We start from the raw sequence: 23,696 nt of genomic DNA on the forward strand, positions 1-23,696 counted from the left end.
TTCACAGGTGAACAGAAGAGTTCCCAAAAACTCACGCACACACACCCTGCAGAGAGAGATCTTAAAAGGATTAAATGTATTAATATAGGAAAAGGCCCTGGCACATAGTAGATACTACTAAATTTCAGGTATTGTTAGTAGTAGTAGTAAAATATCTAAGATATGGATGTTGCTTAATAAATGTTTGTTGAATGACAAAATCAGGAGTAAACAGACTTTTTCCTGTTAAGGTCCAGATCGTAAATATTTTAGGCTTTTGCAGGCCATATGGCATTTGTCTCAGCTATGAAACTCTGCTATTGTCGCTCAAAAGCAACCATAACAATATTTAAACAAATGAATGTGATCATATTCCAGTAAAATTTTCTTTCTAAAAATGTGCACGGTGCTAGATGTTGCCTTTGGGCTGTAGTTTGCTGACCTGGAATTGAATAATTAAAGTAGCTGATTCAGAAGCTTGGGGTGAAGGAGTAGCTGCCAGGCACTCATATTGATAGACCTTGCCCTTGTCACTCAACAGGCAAACCTGGGCAGAGGTTGGCCAGTGCTAATCAATAATTGTAACAAGGAAGAGGGTATTTCCCTTTGTTATTATTCCAAATAAATTGACTAGTGGAATTACAGTGAGACCTAGATTTGAATGTCTTCTCAACCACATAGCAGCTGGATGATCAGGGACCAGTTACCCACCTGGTCTGGACACCAACCCTGAGATAATCATGGGGGAATGTAAACTGTGAGATACTCTACCAAGGTGGTAAGTACTTGTTGCCAGAGAGAGAAATATTCTTCTATGGGTTCTTCCATTGTGTGGGAACTATGTAATTTTTAATGGTTGAATCGTGGGCTATTTCAGCAAAGGATAAAGATGTAGGGTAAGGTGGTTCTCTTATTGTCATGGAACAGTTTTCAGAGTAACACATATTGAGGCTGAAAACTATTGGAGTGATTTTGAAAGGTCTGTAAATGTTGGCATCTTATTAAGTGGCCTTATAAATAAGCATTTGTCTTCAAGTGGACTTACATATGTTGCTAAAAATGGTCTTTCTGCCTTAGGCATGGCTGATTTTTTTTTTTTTTTTGAACGTAAGTCAATCAACTCAACCCAAAGTTGGAAAAAGCATCACAGACCATTTAAACCCAACATTTGGCTTTAAAGAAGGCCCATTAGCCATGCAAATATGAAGTTACCTGCACTTCTGCTAAGCATAATTAACTAGACAATGAATTCCATTAACAGCTACTTGTGAGACATTAAGCCTTGGAAAAGTTGGCTTTGATGAGTTGGAAAGTGGAGAAAGATAGTAGAATTCATTCTCCTTTGACAGAGTTTTAATACAAAAAAAAAAAGTCTTTTTATCAATTTAACAGCTCCTCATGAATACCACTGCCCTCTCCAACATTTAAAAAAGTTAATGGTTATGTTTTTTATGTCTCTTAACATTCTTTCTCCTGGACTGAGCCAGGTGAAGACATGTTTTGAGGTGGACTCAGTGTCTGAAAATGACCCACATTTTGTTCTTGAAATTCTAATTGTAATTATCGATTTATTTAGGACAGAATCTGTTCTTACATCTGGGTGTGTTGTATTGTGTTGTGTTGTGTATGAGGAGTTGTAAAGCTGGAGGGTGACCGCAGACACTGAACAGTCAGCTTGGGGCACAGCCACCTACTGGCCTTGTGCCTTTGCTTAACCTGAGTCTCAGATCCCTCATGTGTAAAATGGGAGAAAGACAGGGCCCCCTGCTGTGGGGATTGAAATGAAAATTGTCCAGATGAAGGAAATCCCAGAGTACCTGGCTTCTAAGTGAAAACTGTTGCTGTTGCCCTTCATCATTACCATCGTTATTTTTAGCCAAAAAAATTCTATGTCAGTATCCAGATGTCTTAGTCAGTTTGAGTTGCTGTAACAAATACTGTAGATTGGGTCGCTTACCATTCCAGAGGCTGGGGAGCCCATGATCCAGGGGTCAGCCAGTTTGGTTTCTGGTGAGAGAGCCCCCTTCCTGGCTTCCTTCCTTGCTCTGTCAAGGTCATCTTTCTTGTGTCTCTTTAAGGCCACAAATTCTGTTCATGAGGGTTCCACCCTTTCGAAAGAATTACCTCCCAAAGTCTCCACTTCCAAATACTTTCACTTAAGGCTTCAACGTAGCAATTTTAGGGGAAGACAGAGCACTCAGTCTCTGGCATCAGATCAATGATAAAAATGGGACAGAATGGAGCTCCAGGTGCTCTAATCATGTAGGATGCCTTAGTTTATTTCTGACTACTTCTCCAGTCCTCATTTACAGTATACTCCTGAGGATAGTTTCTATTTATAATATTATCAGGTTTCCACTGCCTTTCCTTCATGCCCTCTCCTTTCTACATGTTTTCACTGAGCTTGGCTTCCTCATCCTATGCCTAGATTTGTGGAGTTAATTTCAAGTCACCTTCCTTTCCTTTAATGCTCCCCATCCCACCCCCATCACCCTCACATTCTTCAGAGAGCTACATCAGTTTCTTTAAAGCCAGCTTCCTTTGTGGCTTCCTGTGCCTTTCACTGAGGGAAGTGGGGGAGGACACTTTTCTGGGGCCTATAGGACTAGCTTAGGCCCCACAGTCTGGTTCTCTGTGGTCCCCAACCCCATCAGCCTTGCAGACCTTGCTCTGGGGATGGCTTTTGAGGCTACTCTCTTTCTGAGCCTATGATCCTTTATCCCAGACATTTGAAATTGACATACTTCCTTGTGTTCTGTGCCCACTGTAATGTCCCCTGTTCTTCCCAGCCCTCAAGCAATGCCAGGCATTTTCTCCTTTACCCCACAGTACCACACACTTTCTTGGTTACATAGCACTTTGCGAATTGTTTCATAAATCACTGTTTACATATAGTAGAGACCGTCTGGGATTTGGCCTTAGCAGTCTCCCCAGCACCTAGTGCAACATATGGTCCATAGAACTTACTTACAGATGCTTGTGAAATGACCAAATGAGCAGAATCAGGTGGGCCAATAAACATTTGTTGAATACAGGCATATCTCATTTTACTGGGTTTTATTGCGCTTCACAGCCACTGTGTTTTTTTCAAATTGAAGGCTAATGGTGACACTACAATTCTCTTGGCACCACTTTTCCAGCAGCATTTGGTGACTTTTATGTCTCTGTGTTGCAATTTGGTGATTCTTAAAATATTTCAAGCTTTCCTGTTATTATTATCCTTATCATGGTGATCTATGGTCAGTAATCTTTGCTGTAATTATTGTAATTGTTGTGGGATGCCACAAACCATGCCCATATAAGACAGTGCACATAATTGATAAATGTTGTGTGTGTTCTGATTGTTTCACCAACCAGTCATTCCCTCACCTCTCTCCTCCTCTGACCTCCTTGTTCCCTCAAACACAACAATATTGAAATTAGGACCGTTAATAACCTGGCAGTGGCCTCTAAGTGTTCAAGTGAAAAGAAGGGTCGCACATTTCTCACTTTAAATCGAAAGCTAGAGATGATGAAGCTTAGTAAGGAAGGCACAAAAATCTGGGTCTCTTGCACCAGACAGTTAGCCAAGTTGTGAACACAAAGGAAAAGTTCTTGAAGGAAATTAAAAGTGCTACTCCACCGAACACATGAATGACAAGAACGTGAAATAGGCTTATTGATGATAGGGAGAAAGTTTTAGTGGTCTGAATAGAAGATCCAGCAAGCCACTGTATTCCTCTAAGTGAAAGCCTTGTCTAGAGTGAGGCCCTAACCCTTTCTAATTCCATGAAAGCTGAGAGAAGTGAAGAAGCTGTAGAAGAAAAATTTGAAACTAGCAGAGATTGGTTCATGAGGTTTAAGGGAAGAAGGTATCTCCGTAACACAAAAGTATAAGGTGAAGCAGCAAGTGCTGATGTAGAAGCTGCCCCAAATTATCCAGAGGATCTAGATAAGGTAATTAATGAAGGTAGTTATGCTAAACAACAGATTTGCAATGTAGATGAAACAGCCTTATAGTAGATGAAATGCCATCTAGAGTTTTCATAGCTGAAGAGGAGAAGCCAATGCCTGACTTAAGCTTCAAAGGCTAGGCTGACTCTCTTGTTAGGAGTTAATGCAGGTGGTGACTTTAAGTTGAACCCTGTGCTCCTCAAGCGTTTCAGAAATCCTAAGGCCCTTAGGAATTATGCTAAATCTACTCTGCCTGTGCTCTATAAATGGAACAATGAAGCTTGGATGACACCGCTTATGTTTACACCATGATTTGCTGAATATTTAAAACCCACTATTGAGACCTACTGCTCAGAATAAAAAACATTTCAGAATATGACTGCTCCTTGACAATGTACCAGGTCGGCCAAGAGCTCTTGATGAAGATGTATAATGAGATTCACGTTCCTTTCATGCCGACGATCACATCATCCATTCTGCAGCCTGTGGATCAAAGAGTCATTTTGACTTTCAAGTTTATTATTTAAGAAACACATTTTGAATGGCTATAGCTGCTGTAGGTAGTTATTCCTCTCATGGATCTGGGCAAAGTCATTTGAAAACCTTCTGGAAAGGATTCACTGTTCTAGGTGCCATTAAGAATACTTGTGATTCATGAGATGAGGTCATCAACATTAACAAGAATTGGGAAGAAATTGACTCCAGCCTTCATGGATGACTTTGAGGGGTTCGAGACTTTAGTGGGGGAAGTAACAGGAAATACCAAGAGAACTAGAATTAGAAGTAGAGCCTGAAGATGTAACTGAATTGCTACAACCTCATGATAAAGCTTTAATGGGTGAAGAGTTGCTTCTTATAGATGAGCAAAGAAAGAGGTTTCTTCAGATGGAATCTATTCCTGGTGAAGATGCTGTGAAGATTATTGAAATGACAACAGAGGATTTAAACTACTACATAAATTTAGCTAATAAAGGAGCAGCAGGGTTTGAGCAGACCAACTCCAGCTTTGAGAGACGTTCTATGGATAAAATGCTATCAAAAAGCATTGCATACTACAGAGAAATTATTTGTGAAAGGAAAAAAATCAGTTGATGTGGCAAACTTCACTGTGGTCTTATTTTAAGAAATTGCCAAAGCCTCTCCAGCCTTCAGAAGTCGCCACCCTGATCAGTCAGGAGGCACTAACATCAAGGCAAGTCCCGCCACCAGCAAAAAGATCACAACTTGAGAAAGGCTCAAATGATAGCATTTTTTAGCTATAATTTTTTTCATTTAAAGTATGTACATTGTTGTTTTATATATAATGCTATTGTGCACTTAATAGGCTACACTATAATAAAAATGACTTGTACATGCTTTGGGAAACCAACAAAATTCATGTGATTTGCTTTCTTGCGATATTCGCTTTCTTATGGTGTGGTGTTGAATCCACAGTAACTCTGAGGTGTGCCTGTAATGTACTGGCAGATCAACTGCAGAATCCTGGAAGGAAACACCCTCGTTGCTGCTTTGTCTTCCTAGCACTTAGCATGGCACCTGGCCTGTAGGTAGGTGCTTAAGAAATTGTTGTTGACTGACTACCTGACTGTGTGGAGTAACAGGCAGTCAGTACAGTGTCACATGCCTTTTTTTTTTCAAATGCAAGGCCAGTACCCAGAAGTGTAAGCCAATTAACTTGGTTGTTAAGTTAAAAGAGTCAGAAACATTTAACCCTGGACAACACATCTCCAGTCATGGTATTTATGACCCAACCATATGCCATCTTGAGAGGCTACAGTGGCTCCCACAGTAGGTAGCCTGACTGGCACCAAAACACCTCCAGTGGGACCAGCAGAAGGACCAGGGATTCCTGTCACATTCAGTGCTCAAAGAATTAAATTGTTACCACTTAATAGTCATTGACTGTCAGCACTGTACTTTTATAAGGAAAAAAATAGATGAGACACACTCCATGCAGTGGGCTTTGTTAACGATAATTAGTCTGTGGTAGAATAGTGTTGATCCAGCAGTTCAGCAGTTAAAGAAAAGCAGTGCCCTTGGTACAAATTTGAGTGTGTTTTTACATCTGGTTCTGCTATGCTTACTTACTGTGTTTCAGCACCGTTGCTGTTCTGGGGCATCATGGCTAAACTGGGAAAGTTTTACCAGCTCAGAGTTTTAGAAAAATGAGAACAGCCCCATTTCTGAAGCCACTAGTTAAATCCCATATCCTTTAATTTTTGTTTTATTGTGGTAACTAGAATCTAGCTTCATTGTTCTCTCTTACACTAGAAATACCTGGGAGGTCTCTTTGGTCCTAAATTGCAGTTTCGCTTCTCTTATGTATAAAGTCTGGCTTGCTCTGATTATATTTGGTATGGGTCTGGACTGCATTTATCTTTGCATTGTCTGGAAAGAAAATAAAATTGCAAAGAGACAGAAGATGTTTTAAGCTGCTAGAGAGGCTGAATTGTTTCTAAAAGGCTTGCACAGGAATCATGCGACCAATCCTTTGGTCCTGCCTTTCTTTTCACACTTGAAGAACAGAGACAGAAGTGGGGAAGTGCCTTGTCCACTAATTGATGACCATGGTAGTGGGAGTACAGGAAGGCCTGGATGCCACAACCAGAGCTCTTTATTTTAGTTTATTTTATTTTGGCCATGCCTGCAGCCTAGGGAAATTCCTGGGCCCGGGATGGAACGAGTGCCACGGCAGTGACAATGCCAGACCCTTAACCTGTTGAGCCGTCAGGGTACCTCATCAGAGCGCTTTTTAATGAGGCCTATCTGTCAGCTAAAGTAGCCCCTCTAATGACACCTGTATTTGGAAACATTCACCATCAGTTTGCACATGTGACTTGACATCTCTGGGAATGAGAAACACTCTTTATTTTTACCAATATTCTAAAAATAAGGTTTTATATTGCTTATTTTCCCAATGAACTATAATGTGCAGTTTTTTGAGGTTTTAATAAACTCCATTTAACTGGATAATGTACATAAGAATTGAGGGGTCAGTGTATGGAGTCCTAAAACTTGCATATTTTTGGCTATGAACTCCAGTGAGCAGTCTCTAGATAGCAATGGCTGCAAGAGTTTAGGTGGTAGATTTGCTGGCATTTTATAAATTTCATCATTTTTTTTTTCTCCAAGTGCAGGCGGATTTTTAGTTTCCAAAATTAAGTATGTAGAGAAGTGAATTGAAAGTTAGAAAACTTGACTCTTACTTTTTTAGAGTGGACAAACCTTAACGTTTTAGTAATTATTTATTTCTTTCAATGTGTATTTGCAAAATACAGCCAGCATATCCACTTCATAGATGATATTGTTTAGGGAAAACCAAAAAAAAAAAAAAAAATGTGTAGAAACTGTAAGACAAATTAAGTTACAGTACACACAGAAAAGCAAAAACTATGAAGAAAATATGCAAAGAGGCGAAACACAGGATTAGATCATCTCTGAAGTCCTTTCCAGTCTAAAAATTCTGTTAAGCCTAGTATTTATTTATTCATTGTTTTGGTGGCAGCTTTTACATGTCTTTTTTTAAATGATTTTTTTCCATTGTAGTTGGTTTACAGTGTTCTGTCAATTTTCTACTGTACAGCAAAGTGACCCAGTCACACATACGTATATACATTCTTTTTCTTGCCTTATCCTCTATCATGCCCTATCATACGTGACTAGATGCTCTTTATCGAACAATCAAGTAGAGAACAGACTGAATTCTCATGTCTAGGGTGGTGGTGTAGCATCACGAACGTAATTTTAACTCTTATGCCATCTAAATTTTCAGGATAAACGTCAACGCTGTAATATCACATTGGAGAACTTTTTAAAGTCAGTGGAATGCATTAAAAACAACATGAGGGTTCCAAGTGGATTGGGGGATGGTTAAATACATCGAAATGCTGTTAAAATGCTTTGTGAGGGTTACAGTCTATTCTGACACTGAAGTAGAGGCTAATTGTGTACATAAGGCTTTTACTGCACACTTGGCTTAAAGAAGAAATCCGTGTCATAACAAACCACATGATTTACAGCTTTTCTGAAGCTCTATCAATGGGACTTGCAACACTGCATAAATTTGTTATCAGAAAAAATAACAGATGCAGCCAGAAGAGGATTCCATAGTAGAAGCAATATTATCATATAGGTTTTTTTATGGGTGTTAAAAAAAAAAAAAAAGCTCTAATGAGTCAAGACTGAATAAATGAGAATGGTTTATTTGTTTGAATAGGCAATGGGATATATCAACATTGGACAGTCAAGCTTCAAGAACAAAACTGGAGGCTTTGGCCCAAGACCTAGAGACTTAATTAGAACACCAATTAAGACGATCGCTCAGGTCCTCTCTAGAAAAGTCCTCCAGGGCATCCAGCACTGTTGATTCTCTACCACCTGTACTGGCACTTGTCTCTGATAAACAGCTCACTGGTCCATGAATTCACATGGCTTATGACTTTGGACACTGAAGATGGAGGGGTTCTGCCCAATCAGATTATATCAAGGAGATCATCAGGATTCTGAGGGCGCTTGAAATCCTATCAAGGAAACGTTAAAGAAACTGGCTACTCAACCAGGTTAGAGACGATTTCAAGGGATTATAATACATGTCTTCAAATCTTTGAAGAACTGTCAAAGGGAAAGGGGCTGAGTTTTCCTCTGTTATTTCAGAGTGCAGATCTAGGATGGAGAAGGAAGTGACAGGAAGGAAATGAATGTTTTTACTGACTGTGGATTGTGTGCCGAGTGCTGTGCGGGTTGTTGTATGTGTGATCTTCTTGAATTTCACCAAGTTACCTATTGTTATTTCAGTGTAATGAAAGGAGACATGGCAGTCAGAGAAATAAATTTCCTGTGACTCCTACTAGTAGTAAAAATATTACTTCCTAGTTTTAAAAAAAAAGCGAAGCTAACATTTATTGTCTGCTATGTGCCAGGCATTGAGTACATTATTATTTTTTCTCCTCCTGGTAATCCTGTGAGTTAGGTACTATTTTTATATCCGTCTCAGTGGTGAGGAAACTAAGGCACAGGAGTAAAGCACATGGTTTGGTGTCACACGGCTAATAAATGTGGAGTGGGATTCAGAGCCAGACTGTCTCCAAGCTTCCATCATTCTTCATCTCTACTTTCAGAGCATGTGCTGTGTGCCAGACCCAGTACTTGACGATTTATAGCCTTAGAGCAATATCGTAGATTAGGCATTATCACCCCCATTTTACAGATGAGGAAAAAATCGAGGCCAAAAGAATGAAATAATTTGCCTGAAACAAATAACTCAGCCAACTTGTTACTCGGTCTTCAGGCTCCAGGCCAAGTCATTTTGGACCACGCTCGGCTTTCTCAGAGTTTCTGGATCGGGAACTTTCTAGCAAGTAGAGCTGTCAGTAACCAGAAACAGACACCCTAGGGGTCAAGGGGAGAGGGAATGCAGGAGCTCCCCTTCTCTGGAAACCTTGGAGAGAAAATTGACGTCAGCTAGGCAGGGAAGGGGTAGAGATTCAAGCTTCATAGAAAACATTGAACCTGATGCCCCCTAAGGTTTTGTCCAGCTCTGGGATTTTAAGCTGCTGTGTTTTCTTCTCATCTTCCCATGTCATCTTGTTTTCCCCTGGGCGTACTCAGATGTACGTGCAAATCTTGCTCTGCTGTTTGAATCTGGCTCTGGGGGTTAGATTGCCTTGGTAAGATACTCACTTGCTAGGATATTTGACATGATGCCTTAGGGGAAATGTTAGGTCATGTGAGAAGTCAGCAGCATAAACAGTGAATGGTAAAGTTGTTAACTAAGAGGGGAAATATAGCAGGAGGGTCTTCACAGGATGTGAACAGGTAGATCTTCTGATAGCAGTCAGGGGCTCCCTTAAACATGCTTTTACAGGAAAATGTTGTGCTGTCTTGCCTTTTCAAAGTGTTTACCCAAGGCCCAATTTGGAAATAGTAGTTTCCCTAAGGGTGTCTCGACTTTAATTATATCCACTGCAACTTGCCTACTCTACTAGACATCTTATTTTCAACTCTGAATGTCTTTTTGGGTGGAAGTGTCTTCCTTCCTATGACACCCCCCCCCAGTGATATTCATCATGTTACTTGCAGCGTGGCTCTGACACATCATGTCTTCTTATACTTAGTCCCGCGGGTCTCAAAGGACATAGTCTCTCTGGGTCAGGGGATGTATGTAAATTCTGCATTTGCATTTTTATACCTGCCCCCTGCCACTTCCCAATCCTCTACTCTGAATCCATCCTCCATATCTTTCCCAGACATCTTACTGATTGTTTTTCTCTGATGACGTCCAGTTGGTGGTGTTGATGGGTGGGCCTTCTTGGTCCTCCGGTGTCCTTCTGGCTCATTATTTTATTTCAGCTCAAAGCTAGGGAGGACATATTTTCTCCCTTTTTCCTATCCCCTCTATTTTTCTATTCCTTGGACTTTATTTCATCATTAATTCTGTTGGATAGGTACGTATTTCACTGGAGAAGGTGGGAAGGTGGGGGAGGACTTTGAAGCTGCTCAAACATTGAGTGGTATTCCAGTTGTCTTAGAAAGTGATTGCCTAGTGTAGAGCTAAGGTGGGAAACACATCTGTCCTGTGTGACGATTTTCTTCTCTAAAATGAGTAGGTTCAAAGAATCGGGGCTTAGGGGATTTATATCTTTGCTCCTTTCTGCTTTATCAATTCGAAATGATGATTACGGTGTCCCTCTGATAAATTCGGATGGACTCCTACAGGATTTTGATGCCGTACTTGGGCCCATAGCTTAGTGGCACTATGGAAAGGAAGAGAAACTGGGCTTTGTCTAGACTTTACCATTAGGGTGAGAACGGTACCGGAAAATAAAGATGTATAAATATTGAATTTATTTGTATGTTTAAAGGCCAGGGGTTGATTGATTTAATTTTCATTCAGGTGTTGGTGGTTTTGGTAGTCCCATTTTGCAAGCATCCTCACTTCAGGTATAGGAATACATCATGGACCACTTTCAGTGGGTGGCGCTGTCTGCTGTGGGAAAACTACCCTTGGCAGACAGACCATACCAGTTGGTGCGGTGCGAATAGAACCACTGAGACTGGGCATCATAGAGAAAGGTAGACACCAAACATTTTTATACATATTTTTAAAAATCAGCTTTAGCTACAATGAGGAGGGCTTCTAGGTCACTCAAGAGCTCTCTGTGCATTAGTGAATTTTCTCCATGATAATGGCAGTGTTAACTTCTAACCTTTACAGGAAAATCCTTTTTTTTTTTTTTTTTTTTTTGTAGAAGTTAAGCTTTCTTTGGGGTTTCCAATCCTCCTTCCTCCTTTCTGTCTTCTTCCAGCTCTCCTTTCTTCTTCCTTTTGTCCCTTCTTCTCTGACAGAGATAAAATAAAATTAAAAGATTAAATTGTGGTTGCTGAGGGGGAAGGAGTGGCATGGACTGCGAGTCTGGGGTTAATAGATGCAAACTATTGCATTTGGAGTGGATAAGCAATGAGCTCCTGCTGTATAGCACAGGGAACTATATCCAGTCACTTGTGATGGAACATGACGGAGAATGATGTGAGAAAAAGAATGTATATAAAGAATATATGACTGAGTCACTTTGCTATACAGTAGAAATTGACAGAACACTGTAAATCAACTATGATGGAAAAAATAAAAACCATTTTTAAAAAAGGATTAACTGTTAAAGAAATGCAGTACTAGCTGGTTGTGTAAGGATGTCTTTATTTCCCTCATGAAAATTGCCATGGTTAAAAACAGATTGTTTCTTTTTCAAAAAAGTGAGGAAAGGGAGGAAAAATTAAACAAAGCCTTTCGAGGCTACATGTACAAGGAATCTCTGTTGAGCTTTCCCTGTGTTCTCTGCTGCATGTTAACGACCCAGGGTGGGGCTGCAATATGAAATATTGTTCCTTATTTAACGTTTTACACTCTCATCTCGTTGCATAGTTGCTTCTCTTGTGACCTTCTCTTTGCTTTGATAACTGCTTCTTTTCACCCATAATCCAAAGTAAGTGTACATTCCTGCAGAGAAATTAAAGGAAGCTGTCAGTGTAGAGTTAATATAGTTAAAGCGTCCTTAACTCTGCTATAAACCCTTTAAATAATTAAAACTGTATGCTCGAAGAGTCAGATTTGCATTTCTTTACCAAGTTTATTTAGCACACTTTGTTACACTCAATTAAATGAGAATGTTCTGTTTCATTTTCTTTGCTTCGGGTTGATCATTTTGCCGTTTGATTCTTATGCCCTTGTGTAATTTCACAGTGCTTAGGTCTCTAAAACTGTACATATATTAATGCATATGTAGATCTATACGCGCCCATTAAGAGGCTTCCTATTTGTGCTGAATAGACTCTTTGCCCAAGGCACATGAGCGTTCCACGTAGTCTAAGGTGTAACTGGGACCGCAGATAATTCATGGTGGTAAAGAAGGAGCTGGACAAAGTTCTTGGAACATCCAGTGTTTAATTTAAAAGCCCTCTTAACTTTGGAGTCCCCTCCCCTCCCCACAATTTGACTTGTGACTCTCTTCACGAGAACAGGAAGACAGAGGTATGGAATGGTTCTAGAAAAGAAATTTAATCTAAGCGCTATCTGTGACTCTTCACGTCTCAGTTGGCAAAGCATGTGCAGAGTGGTCTCTGCAAACTCGCTCATTGCTTCAGTTATGCATGTTTAAGGAGGAATAAATTAGTTAGCCGAATCTTAATGAGTCGTGGGATCAATTGGAGCATGATCAGAGAAACAACAGCATCATTTTGCTTCCCCATTTGGGGTTCAGTATCCCGAAACTTCACCATCAATCACTCTGTCAGGGTCCTGGGTTATTTCTGATTCTACATGTGAGCTAGTCTGACCTTTTCATTTTCCTACCAGGTAAGTAAGACTTTTTGGAATTTGCCCAGTGGGTTTGTAGACGGGTGATGCTATCTCCTTTGCACCCCAAAATGTCCCTTGTTACCAGTGGGCCCTCCTGTCTTTGCATCAGTTTGCCTGGGTGCTTTCACGGATAACAGTCAATATGTATGTGCGATGACAATTTCGAGGGTTCTAATATATTTAACTGTTATGGGATCTGTTATGTCTACTTTAGGGTCGACCCCATCCCATATGACACTCCAAAACCAGCGGGCCACACGCGGTTTGTCTGCATCTCAGACACACACTCCAGAACAGATGGTATCCAGATGCCTTATGGGGACATCCTTCTCCACACAGGCGATTTCACCGAGCTGGGACTGCCCTCAGAGGTTAAGAAGTTTAATGACTGGTTAGGTAAGGAATGATTGCGTTCTGGCGGCCCCAATTAACCTTTCCCGTCCGAGTGTCACTCACTGTGTCCTAATTGAATTAGAGCACTTGGAAGCCAGCTCAGCCATTTCTCGTATGATATGCGGTGGTGTCTAGCTTTAATCCAATTCTGTTAATTAAAGATGAATTTTTAGATATTTAATTTTACTGTGCATCCTTTCAGTGCCTGGCCTCGGCGGCTCTGGGGCAAAGGGATGGAAAGCTTTGAAACCGATCTCATCTCACTCATTCTGCTTTAATGAGGGCATTCATTGGCACACACGAGACCTGGGCTCATATTTTTAATTCATTGGCTCTGCAGTCTTTCCCAGATATTTCGAGCAAAAACCTACCAGTAAGAGAACATTTCTAAGGAAGGGAGGAGGATGTGAAAGCCCTTTTATGAAGGGAGGGTCCAGGACAGGGCTGCTTGGGGGCAGCTTCACCCAAGGGAACCAGAAGGGTGTCCTAGGACCTCAGGAAAGATGAGACGTCTCACTGTAAAGCTCCAAAAATTTGGAATATGAAACTACCCTATGCACTGTGAAAAGGGTATTGACAACTTTGTGGTTGCTGCAGAGGCACCTATGGGTCTGGATTCTTGGAAAAATGTTGACTCCTGGGTCAGGCAGTTGCCAAATATTAGCATTACAAGGCAATCATGGGGTTATTCATAGTGGGGATCGGATGACAGATCCTTTTAAGAATCCTCTTAGGTGAGAAAGAAGTGCAAGGTTCTCAGATTTCAGAGTCTCTAAAGACACTAAAGAATTACATAGTAAAGAGCAGAAATCACTCCAGAAGAATAAAGTCATGAAGAATATGTCGGTCAATGAAAAATTACTTGGGAGATTTAGGCAGAAACTTGAAACTTCGTTGTCCATCAAACCAAAGTAGGGTTTGAGAAGTTTTTAAATAACTGATTAAATGATAAAGTGTATGTGTTAATGGAAAATAATATTTGTTAAAAATCGTTAAAATATTTAAAAAATAAACAATAAGCTTAACTAATGGCATAACTGTTTGAGTTTTCCTGTGACCTTGCACATCTGCCTACCTTTTATATAACTGATATCAGAGTATATAGCTGCTCTTTGACTTTTGTGTATTTTCATTTGATAATATTGATAAGATTTTACATGGTTTTGTGTAATTTTCACGTGTCCTTTTTGATAGCAAAATGACATTTGTATTGTTCTGTATTTTTGTTCAATGAAAAACTGCCCTCTAAAAATGAACATTTAAATTGATAACAATTTTTCCTCTGAAGCTAGTGCTGAAATGTGCATTTTCACTTGGGTATGTCATTTTGCTTCCATTGACTTCTTTCTTGGGGTAAAATATTATATGAGCTAAATTACTAAGTCAAAGGATATGAAATTGTTTATGGTTCCTGCTCTATATTGGCCTCTTGCTTTCAAGGGAATCGTAGCTGTGTACTGAATATACCGATTTATGACACTCTTGGCAACGGGGGATGTTGGAGCTTTGTATTTTGTACTGTTTCAGTAGGTATTCAGTCATCTCACGTAAAAATGGAAAGCTCTCTTAAATATCATGCAGCATCAGCCCATTTTCACAAGTGACTCAGATGCAGAGAAGTTAAGTGACTTTTTCAGAGTCTCTTAGTGGCAGAGCCGGGCCTAGAATCTGGATCTTCTCCCTCTTTTTTTACATCTGTCAAATTTGCTTTCAAGTACGATTCGCTGTTCATTTCAGCAACTTGCATTTATGAACTATTAGCAGACAGAATTATTTGGGGTTGGATTTTTGACAGTTTTGAACTGTTCTGTGACAAGAGAATGTCAACACAGAATTGATCTAGCTGCCTTGACAATGTTGATTTGTCAAGAAAGGGAGTTAACACTGTGGGAAGTGTTTATAGAAATACCAGACAGGGTAGATCCTGGTTATAATCTTGTTTAGCTGCTGACCTTGGGCAGCTGAGTTAACCTCGCTTTTCCCCTTGGTTTCCCTCTGCAGAACCAAGGATTAATACTACCTGTCTTTCTGGTTTGTTGTACCGATTAATCAGTAAATGATTGCAGCTAGGAAGTTTTTGTGGCCCATTAATAAATGAATGGGGAATGTGACGAATGAACCATCAACAGATATTTAAAGGGTAAAAACAAGAAGAGGTTGGAGGAATTATTTCATAGATTAGAAGGAAACCCTGGGAGATTTTATAAGGGAATGTATTCCATAAATGGAAAAGTGCCATAACTAAGGAAATAACATGCTGAGGTCCAATTGCTAGGTCAGTTCCTTCTCTTCCCATTTCCACTCAGATCTCCTGAAACAGAAGGAAGAGGTCTCAGCAGGGGGTGCAGACTGTGAGGCTGAAGGGAGCCTGCAGGAAGATAGAGAAGTTAGGATCCAAAGGGGAGGCCCAGAATAGCTCAGTTACCCTGGCAGCCTCAAGGTGCTCTGAGGGTGAGAGATGGTGTGGGTGAGAGATGGTATATGATTACACTCTACCACTTGGCTCAGTTGGGAGCCTCTCCCCTGAAAAAAAGTGCTTCTAGCAACAGCTGCCAGGTGGCCTAGCAGTGGAGTCAAGGGTCAGACCAGTCTAGGGCTTTGCCATAATAGGGCATCCACCTCTCACCAGCATGGGCCTGCCCACATTGGGCAGACACTTAGAGTCCAGTGTACCTCTCATTGATTTCCATCTCTTTACCCTAGACTATCCAGATTCTTGGAAATAACCCGACCAGCCCCCAGGCGCCTTTGTTTTTCCAATGGGCTAATCTGTTTCTGCTACAGACCAGGCCCTTGTTCTATCCCTATGACATCTTTCTAAGGTGGCTAATGTTACCTCCATTTTACACATGAGGAATCCGAAGCTTAATGGGGCTGGCTTACCCAAGATCATTTAGCAGAAAAGAAAGAGAGGCTAAGAAATCTACCCAAGTTCATGAGATGAGTAAACATGGGGTTGTCTGATCCTAAAATATACGCCCTTTTCCTTTCCTATTCCATGATGTTAGAGTAGGCTTATGGCAGCTAGGAAGCTTGCAGACCTTAGGCTTGAACTAAAATGTAGTTGCTCTCAGCTGCTTCATGTGGAAATTGAGTGGCTGTTTGACCATGTGCTGTTATTTGAAAGATGTATTTAAGCACTGCCAGTCTTGACCCTCACCCTGACCTACCAGCTACAGGGACTGAGAATCCCATCATGAGTTTCTGTTGGTCTGGAGATGGTGGGTCTTGGTTAGTATTATGTATAGATGCCACCTGGCAGGAGTAACACAAAGTTATTAATGCAAAGTAATCTATGAGATAAGTGAGCACAGCACAGGGTCATAAGAAGATAGAACTCAAGCTAGGTGGAGCCAAAGGTTGGAAAGATAGTGTGGCCTGTAATGACTATGAGCAGCTGGAAAGAGCCTGCATTCAATTCCTTCCTTTGATAAGTTGCTTAAACTCTAGAGCCTTGCTTTTCTCATTTGTAAAATGGGTACAATAATAATAATATACCCCAGAGTTGTTGTGAGAATGTGCTCTGTGATAGAGCTTATACCAATTTTTATTTTTTTCTTTTTTGGCCTCCCTGTGACATATGGAATTCTGGAGCCAGGGATCAGATCCGAGTTGCAGTCTCGACCGAAGCCACAGGTGTGGCAATGCCAGATCCAGAAGCCACTGTGCTGGGCTGGATATCGAATCTGCGTCCCAGCCCTCCCAGGACGTTGCCAAGCCCGTTGTGCCACAACAGGAACTCCAAGCTTATACCATTTGTTAAATTAATTAATTTATTTGTTAATTTATTTATGTATCTACTTATTTTTGTTATGGCTGCACCTGAGGCATATGGAAGTTCCTGGGCCAAGAACTGAATCCTAGCCACAGCTGCAACCTGTGCCACAGCTGCAGCAACACTGTATGCTTTAACCCACTGCACTGGGTCAGGGATCGAACCTGTGCCTTTGCAGTGATCCGAGCTGCTACAGTCAGATTCTTAACCCACTGTACCACAGTGAGAACTCCTTGTACCATTCTTAACACAGCCCCTGACCTGTGAACAACTTTCAACAGAGGGAGACAACAGAATAAGTGGCAAGGAATCCAAAAGAAACCAGAAAGGACTGGGCACCCTAGGTTTAAAGAGGAATTTAGAGGGTAAGAGGGACCCCAAAAAAGCTTAAGAGTAGAAGCTGAAGACAAGTCTTCCTCTTAAAATTACACTAAGAGGACAGAGCATTAGGATTGCAAAAGGACTTGGAGGTCCCACCTCCTCCTTTGATGGAAGGGGAAACTGAGGCCAGAGAGATTATGTGAATTACTGAAGGTCGCTCAGACAATTAACGATCACATTGGGACTGGAACTTGGACGGGGCTAGATGCTCTACCTCTTCCCTGCACCCCTCAATTACATGTATCCCTTCATGCAGTCATCAAAATAACTTGCGAAGTAGCTTCTGTTATCTAGGAGTAAGCTGTTATTAGCTTCTCTATTTCTTAGGAGGCAACTGAGCTTTCGTGAAGTTAACTTACCTAAGACCATGCAACTAGGACGTGACCTGAGGATGTTTTTCTTGGGTCCATCAAGCTCTACTTCCCACATGTGTTCTCCTTGTCTTTCTTCATTCCCAGTCAGGAGTTTTGGATTCCTACTGAAAGGACCATATCCTGGGTTAAATGGTGGTTTTTAAATATCTACCTTTTTAAACACACACACTTAGGCATATGTAGTCTTAGAGCCTGAGTTGGGTCTATATCATTTCTCTTACACCAGAGTTGTGGGAAAGAGGTACAGACAGGTCTCTTCTAAAGAAATACCCTTTAAAGTGGTGGTTAAATCCTATAGTTCCATTAAGTCCTATGGTCTCAGGGATGCTACAGAGATGAGATGTCAGGAATGAATAAGCTTTGGTGAGGTGCACTGGGATCCTAGTCCATTATGTCATTTTCTTGTCTTTTTTTCCTTTTTTTTTTTTTTTTTTTTTTTTGCTTTTTTAGGGCCAAGCCTGTGCCATATGGAAGGTCCCAGGCTAGAGGTTGAATTAGAGCTTCAGCTGTCCGTCTGCACCACCGTCTATACCACAGCCACAGCACTGCAGGATCCAAACCCTGCCTGTGACCTTCACCATAGCTCATGGATCCTTAACTCCCTAAGCAAGGCCAGGGACCATACCCATGTCCTCATGGATCCTAGTCAGGTTCGTTTCCGCTGAGCCGCAATGGGAACTGTGCGTTTTCTTTTTATCTTGGCAAAAATGCATCTCATCCACAGACTAGACTTAGATGTAAACCTGCCAACTCTAGATTAATTGCCAGTTAAAAATGCTATTGTGTTTATTGCTAGTAAATTCTGAACCGCTGAACTGCCCAAAGGCACCTTTGTGAGCAGTGGGTCACGTGTGGTCTTCCAGCCTGTGCCTCTTTGCTGTTCTTTCCTAATCATCCCTCTTGTACTCTCTCATCTTTGCAATATATTTAGTAGCCTTTTTCTTGCAGATGCACACATGCCCATGGATGCTGCACAAATGGACATCTTAGCATTTGATGACACACCCACCTTATTTCCAATTTCAGTTACATCCACACCAACTCTCTTCCCATTTCCTTTTTTTCTTTTCTTTTTTTTGTCTTTAAGGGCCACACTGGCAGCACGTGGTGGTTCCCAGGCTAGGGGTCACATTGGAGCTGTAGCCACCAGCCTACGCCACAGCCACAGCCACAGCAACGCAGGATCTGATCTGTGACTTACAGCACAGCTCAGGGCAATGCTAGATCCTTAACCTACTGAGCGAGGCCAGGGATGGAATCTGCAACCTCATGGATGCTCGTTGGGTTTGTTAACCACTGAGCCTCAACGGAAACTCATTTTCCCATTTCCTAAATGCACATCCCTTTCCACACCACTTTCCCATTGCAAACTCTGTTTCCACTTCCTGGAATGACTTTCTCCTCTGGGAGAATTTCATCTTTTATGAGTGGTTCTCTTTCCCTTACCTCCTTGGTCAGGTATCTGTGCCACCCTTCCTGTGGCTGTTACATCATTGCTCCTCGTACACCTAGTTCAAGTAGGGCCTAGAACATGCTTGGTTCACACAAATGGTTGTTCACTCACTGACTGAACGAATGAACATAAAGAACAGGACTTTTTTTTTTCCCTGCCTGCACTTTTGACTGAAACTTTAAAATTATGTTGTACTGTACTTAAAATGTCTTGCCCTGCCCTTCTTTTTTCTTTTTGTTCTCAAAGTATGTATCCAGTTGGCTGTTGTTAGTGATTCCTATATACGGTGCAGAAATACTTAAAAAGGATTTGTAGTGATTATTTTGTTTTCTATAGTATAATTAAAAAGACTTATGTTTATCAGAGGGAAAGGGGGTGGCTAAGGGATAAACTAGGAGTTTGAGATTAGCAGATACAAACCACCGTGTATAAAATAGATGAACAAGGTCCTACTGTATAGCATAGGGAACTATATTCAATATCCTGCAATAAGTCATAGTGGAAAAATTATGATAAAGAATTCGTGTGTGTGTGTGTATAACTGAATCTCTTTGCTTTACACCAGAAATTAACGCAACATTGAAAATCAACTATACTTCAATAAAAAAGAGTGGTTATAGAAAAAAAAAAAAAAAAGGACAGAGTTCTGGGTGGCCTGTTCTTTCAGCTGAAAGTTTATATACAACAATCTAGGCCCTCAAGGTCCCTTTTAACATAGCACCAATGCCATGAACTTATAATTAGGGCTTTTCTTTACTCTGGGTTGTCTTTTAATAGCTCTGAGTTTCAGCTTCTCGAGGCCTAAAAGAAAGAATGAAAGTGCTCCTGAGGAAAACCTCAAGAAGAGGTTTCTTCGTATTTGTAGGAGTGCTGTGTTAGACATGGTTACAGCCACGTGTGACTGTAGCAGATATCTCAGATGTAGACACACAAATTGATTTTGCCCCTTTCAGGATAATCACATTAGGAAACTGTGTTCCTTTTCTAGTGACCTACCTATTGGCCCAAAGTTTTGGAGCTGGTCTTTAGGAAAAGTTTTCACAGCCTGGGTTATTTATTTTATTCTTATAATACATGTAATACATGTTCATTCCTGATAACTTAGAAAATAAAGATAAGTAGAAGGAGATAACAAAATTACCTGTGGTTAGAGATAGCCACGGTTAACATTTTTACAACGTGTTTTCTATTAAATAGAGAATAGTGTGACTCTACAGAGAATGTTTTCTATTGATATAAATGCTCACACACCTGCACGCACACACACACACACACACTTTTTACCGAAATAAAGATCTTACAGTGATACTGTTTCGTAGTCTATTTTTCATTTTAACAATATATTGTGAACAGCTTTCCACATCAACAAATATGGTTAAAATACTTTTTCCCAAAAAAAGAATACTTTCGATATAAATAAGATACATATACATTATAAAAATTCAAGTTTTTGACATGTGCAAAGCAGAAAATATACATTCCTCCATAATCTTATCTCCAGAATAATTATTATTTGATGTGTAGCGTTTGAGAAATTTTTCTCCTTTCTACTTGGAATATCCTCAATAGCACCAAATCTTTACGCTTTAAGGGTTTTTGCTTCATGAATATTTTTAAAAATTCATAGAGCTGTGCATATTGTATTGTAACTTTAAAAAATTTACAGCACCACTTTCTGCTGTATGGGTACATTCTGGTTTATTTAGCCAAAGCTAAGGTGCTTTCATTCTTTTATTATTATCCACACTAGTGTGATAAATCTCTTTCTTGCTCTCTTTTTGTAAACATCCTTAATTCCATTTGTAGGATATCTTCCTGTAAGTAGAGTTGTTGCTTCCAATGATATGTACTTTATTTTTTTTTTAATATTTAGAACATGTATTATACTTTTTAAACCATTTTTTAAATTGAAGTATAGTTAATCTATAATGTTGTGTTAGTCTCAGGTGTACAGCAAAGTGATTCAGTTTTATATATATATGTATATTCTTTTTCAAATACTTTCCCATTATAAGTTATTACAAGATATTGAATATAATTCCCTGTGTTATATAGTAAGTCCTTGTTATTTATCTATTTCATATATACGGTAATCTCAAACTCCTAATTTAGAGTAAGTATTTTTAAAAAATGGTTTTATTATGTATTGTCAAATTTCCTTCTATAAAGACTGTAATTTCTCCCTAATACTCTCAGTAGTATTAGCGAGTTTGTGTCACATATTTTTGAATATCCTCAGTGGCAGAAAATTTTCATCCTTTAAGGGCTTTTTAAAAATTACTGCAAACTTTCTTTTTTGTCTTTTTTAGGGCTACACCTGTGGCATATGGAGGTTCCCAGGCTAGGGGTCTAATCCGAGCTGTAGCTGCCGCCTACACCACAGCCACAGCAACTCAGGATCTTATCCTGGCCGTGTCTTCGACCTGCACCCTAGCTCATGGCAACACTGGATCCTCATGGTTTCTAGTTGGATTCGTTAACAACTGAGCCACAATGGGAACTCCTGCTAATGTGTTAAAAGATCGTATGGTGTCAGGTTAAGAGCATGAGGGCTGGGTTTAGTCTGTCTCTGTTTAAATCCTGGTTTTCACATTGTTAATTTTGTGATTTTTCAATGTATTCACCTGTCAAAGGAAAATTATTAATGTTAAGTATCTCTAACTTACAAGGATTGCTGTGAGGTTAAATACCATAATAGTTGCTCAAAGTATACTGGTAGTGAATGGTCACTAAATGTTACTTACTACCCAAGTCGCCAGGACTCCTTTCTGTTCTATTGCTAAGTGTCCCTTACTCTCAGAACTTGAGGTAAAGTAGCCCTACAGTCTCTTGTGCCACATGACCTGCTGGGCCCGTAGCCCACTCTGCCTGTGGAGCAAAGTGTGAGCCCCATGGCCTGCCAGGGCCCCAAAAAACTGGCCCTGTCTCTTTTCCAAGCATCCCACTCCCAACACACCTAGACGTGTCCTTAGATTCTGATTAACCTCTGAACCACACACCTGAGGAGGCCAGGCCTCCCCCTTCCCTATCCCCCCTCTTCAGAAGTCTCCTATCATCTCCCTACTCCCCTCACAGTGTCACCATCCCTCCTGAAAACCATTCCTATCCAGCAGCTCCTATCTTAAAAACTTCAGACCAGCCTTTAGCCAGGCTGTCAATGGCAGATTTCATTTTATTTTTTAAACTCATAGACATAATGCTTCCCTCACATGGTTTGCACATTTAAGGCTTCTGTTTCTTTTAAACAATACAGAATTATTAGGAACCGGAGTGTACAAGTTGAGATATATCATTTTGAATAAAAAATAATGATGTGACATAATGGCAACAAAATAAAGTGTACAAGTTGTGAAGTGTACAAGTTGAGATATATCATTTTGAATAAAAAATAATGATGTGACATAATGGCAACAAAATAAAAACGTCGTGGGGATGTAAAGTACAGCCTGGTGACTATGGTTAATAATAGAGAATGCTAAAGAATGAAATAATGCCATTTGTAGCAACATGGATGGACCTAGAGATTATCATACTGAGTAAAGTAAGTCAAACAGAGAAAGACAAGTGTCATGATATTTGTGGAATCTAATAAAAATTATGCAAAAGAACGTATTTATAAAACAGAAACAAACTCGCAGACTTCAAAACCAGTCTTAGAGTTACCATAGGTGAAACTGTTGAGGGGAGGGAAGAATTGGGAGGGTGGGGCTAACATATACACCCTACTGTATAAAATAGATGATTAAAGAGATCCTGCTGTATAGCACAGGAAAATCTACTCAATAGATAGAGTTGGGAAAAAACAATGGATATATTTATATATATGACCGATTCACTTTGCTGTATATCTGAAACTAATACCACATTGTAAGTCAACTATACTCCCAATAAAATCAAATAAAAAATAGTAGGTGCTATAGTAATAGCGCTACATACTATAGCATGGTTATATACTCTTAAGTGTTATTACATGGTTTTAATTTGCTAAAAGCATAGATCTTAAATGTTCTCATCTCATAAAAAAATAATTTTATAACTGCGTATGGTTACAGATGCTAACTAGACCTACTGAGGTGATCGTTTTGCAATATTTGCAAATATAGACTCATTTTACTCACCTGAAGCTGACCTATTATATATCAGTTATCCCTTAATAAAAAATAAAAACAGAACAAAACGATAATGTGACATAATGGCGACTCCTTTCTAGTAAAATGCTTAGCAGTTCCCAAAGAAAAGTTTCAGAAGTGATTTGAGCAGGGGAGCCTTGTTGGAATGTTTATGGTGATATAACTTTATGACCACTTAATCGTCATATCTGATAACACGGTAAAGGGACGAGGCTTTAAAAAGGGCAAACAAGATGACTTTTCCCGTGATTTACAGAGGAGGATGTGTCAAAGAGTTCCTTCGAGCCTAGGATTCCTCAATTCTTATTGTTTAATGTCAAAAGAAGTTTTAGTTTGCTCACAAAAACAGTATCTGTCATGCTGTACTCTACAGCTTTTGATTCATAATTTGGTTTTCCGGTTATCATTCTAGAGTTACAGTTTATTT

The 23,696-nt window shown here is 40.0% G+C and overlaps 1 protein-coding gene across 4 annotated transcripts in view; it reads left to right on the forward strand.

Annotated features, from left to right (window-relative positions):
- MPPED2 (metallophosphoesterase domain containing 2) overlaps positions 1–23,696 on the forward strand; it is a 180,665-nt gene that overhangs the window by 40,566 nt on the left and 116,403 nt on the right. For all 4 annotated transcript variants that reach the window (XM_003122896.5, XM_005661064.3, XM_005661063.3 and 1 more), the window contains exon 3: positions 12,978–13,159. In XM_003122896.5, the coding sequence (XP_003122944.2) occupies positions 12,978–13,159 (182 nt within the window). The remainder of the gene's footprint in view (positions 1–12,977; positions 13,160–23,696) is intronic.

Source organism: Sus scrofa, chromosome 2, assembly GCF_000003025.6.
Source record: "Sus scrofa isolate TJ Tabasco breed Duroc chromosome 2, Sscrofa11.1, whole genome shotgun sequence".
In the NCBI taxonomy this organism is placed as follows: domain Eukaryota; kingdom Metazoa; phylum Chordata; class Mammalia; order Artiodactyla; family Suidae; genus Sus; species Sus scrofa.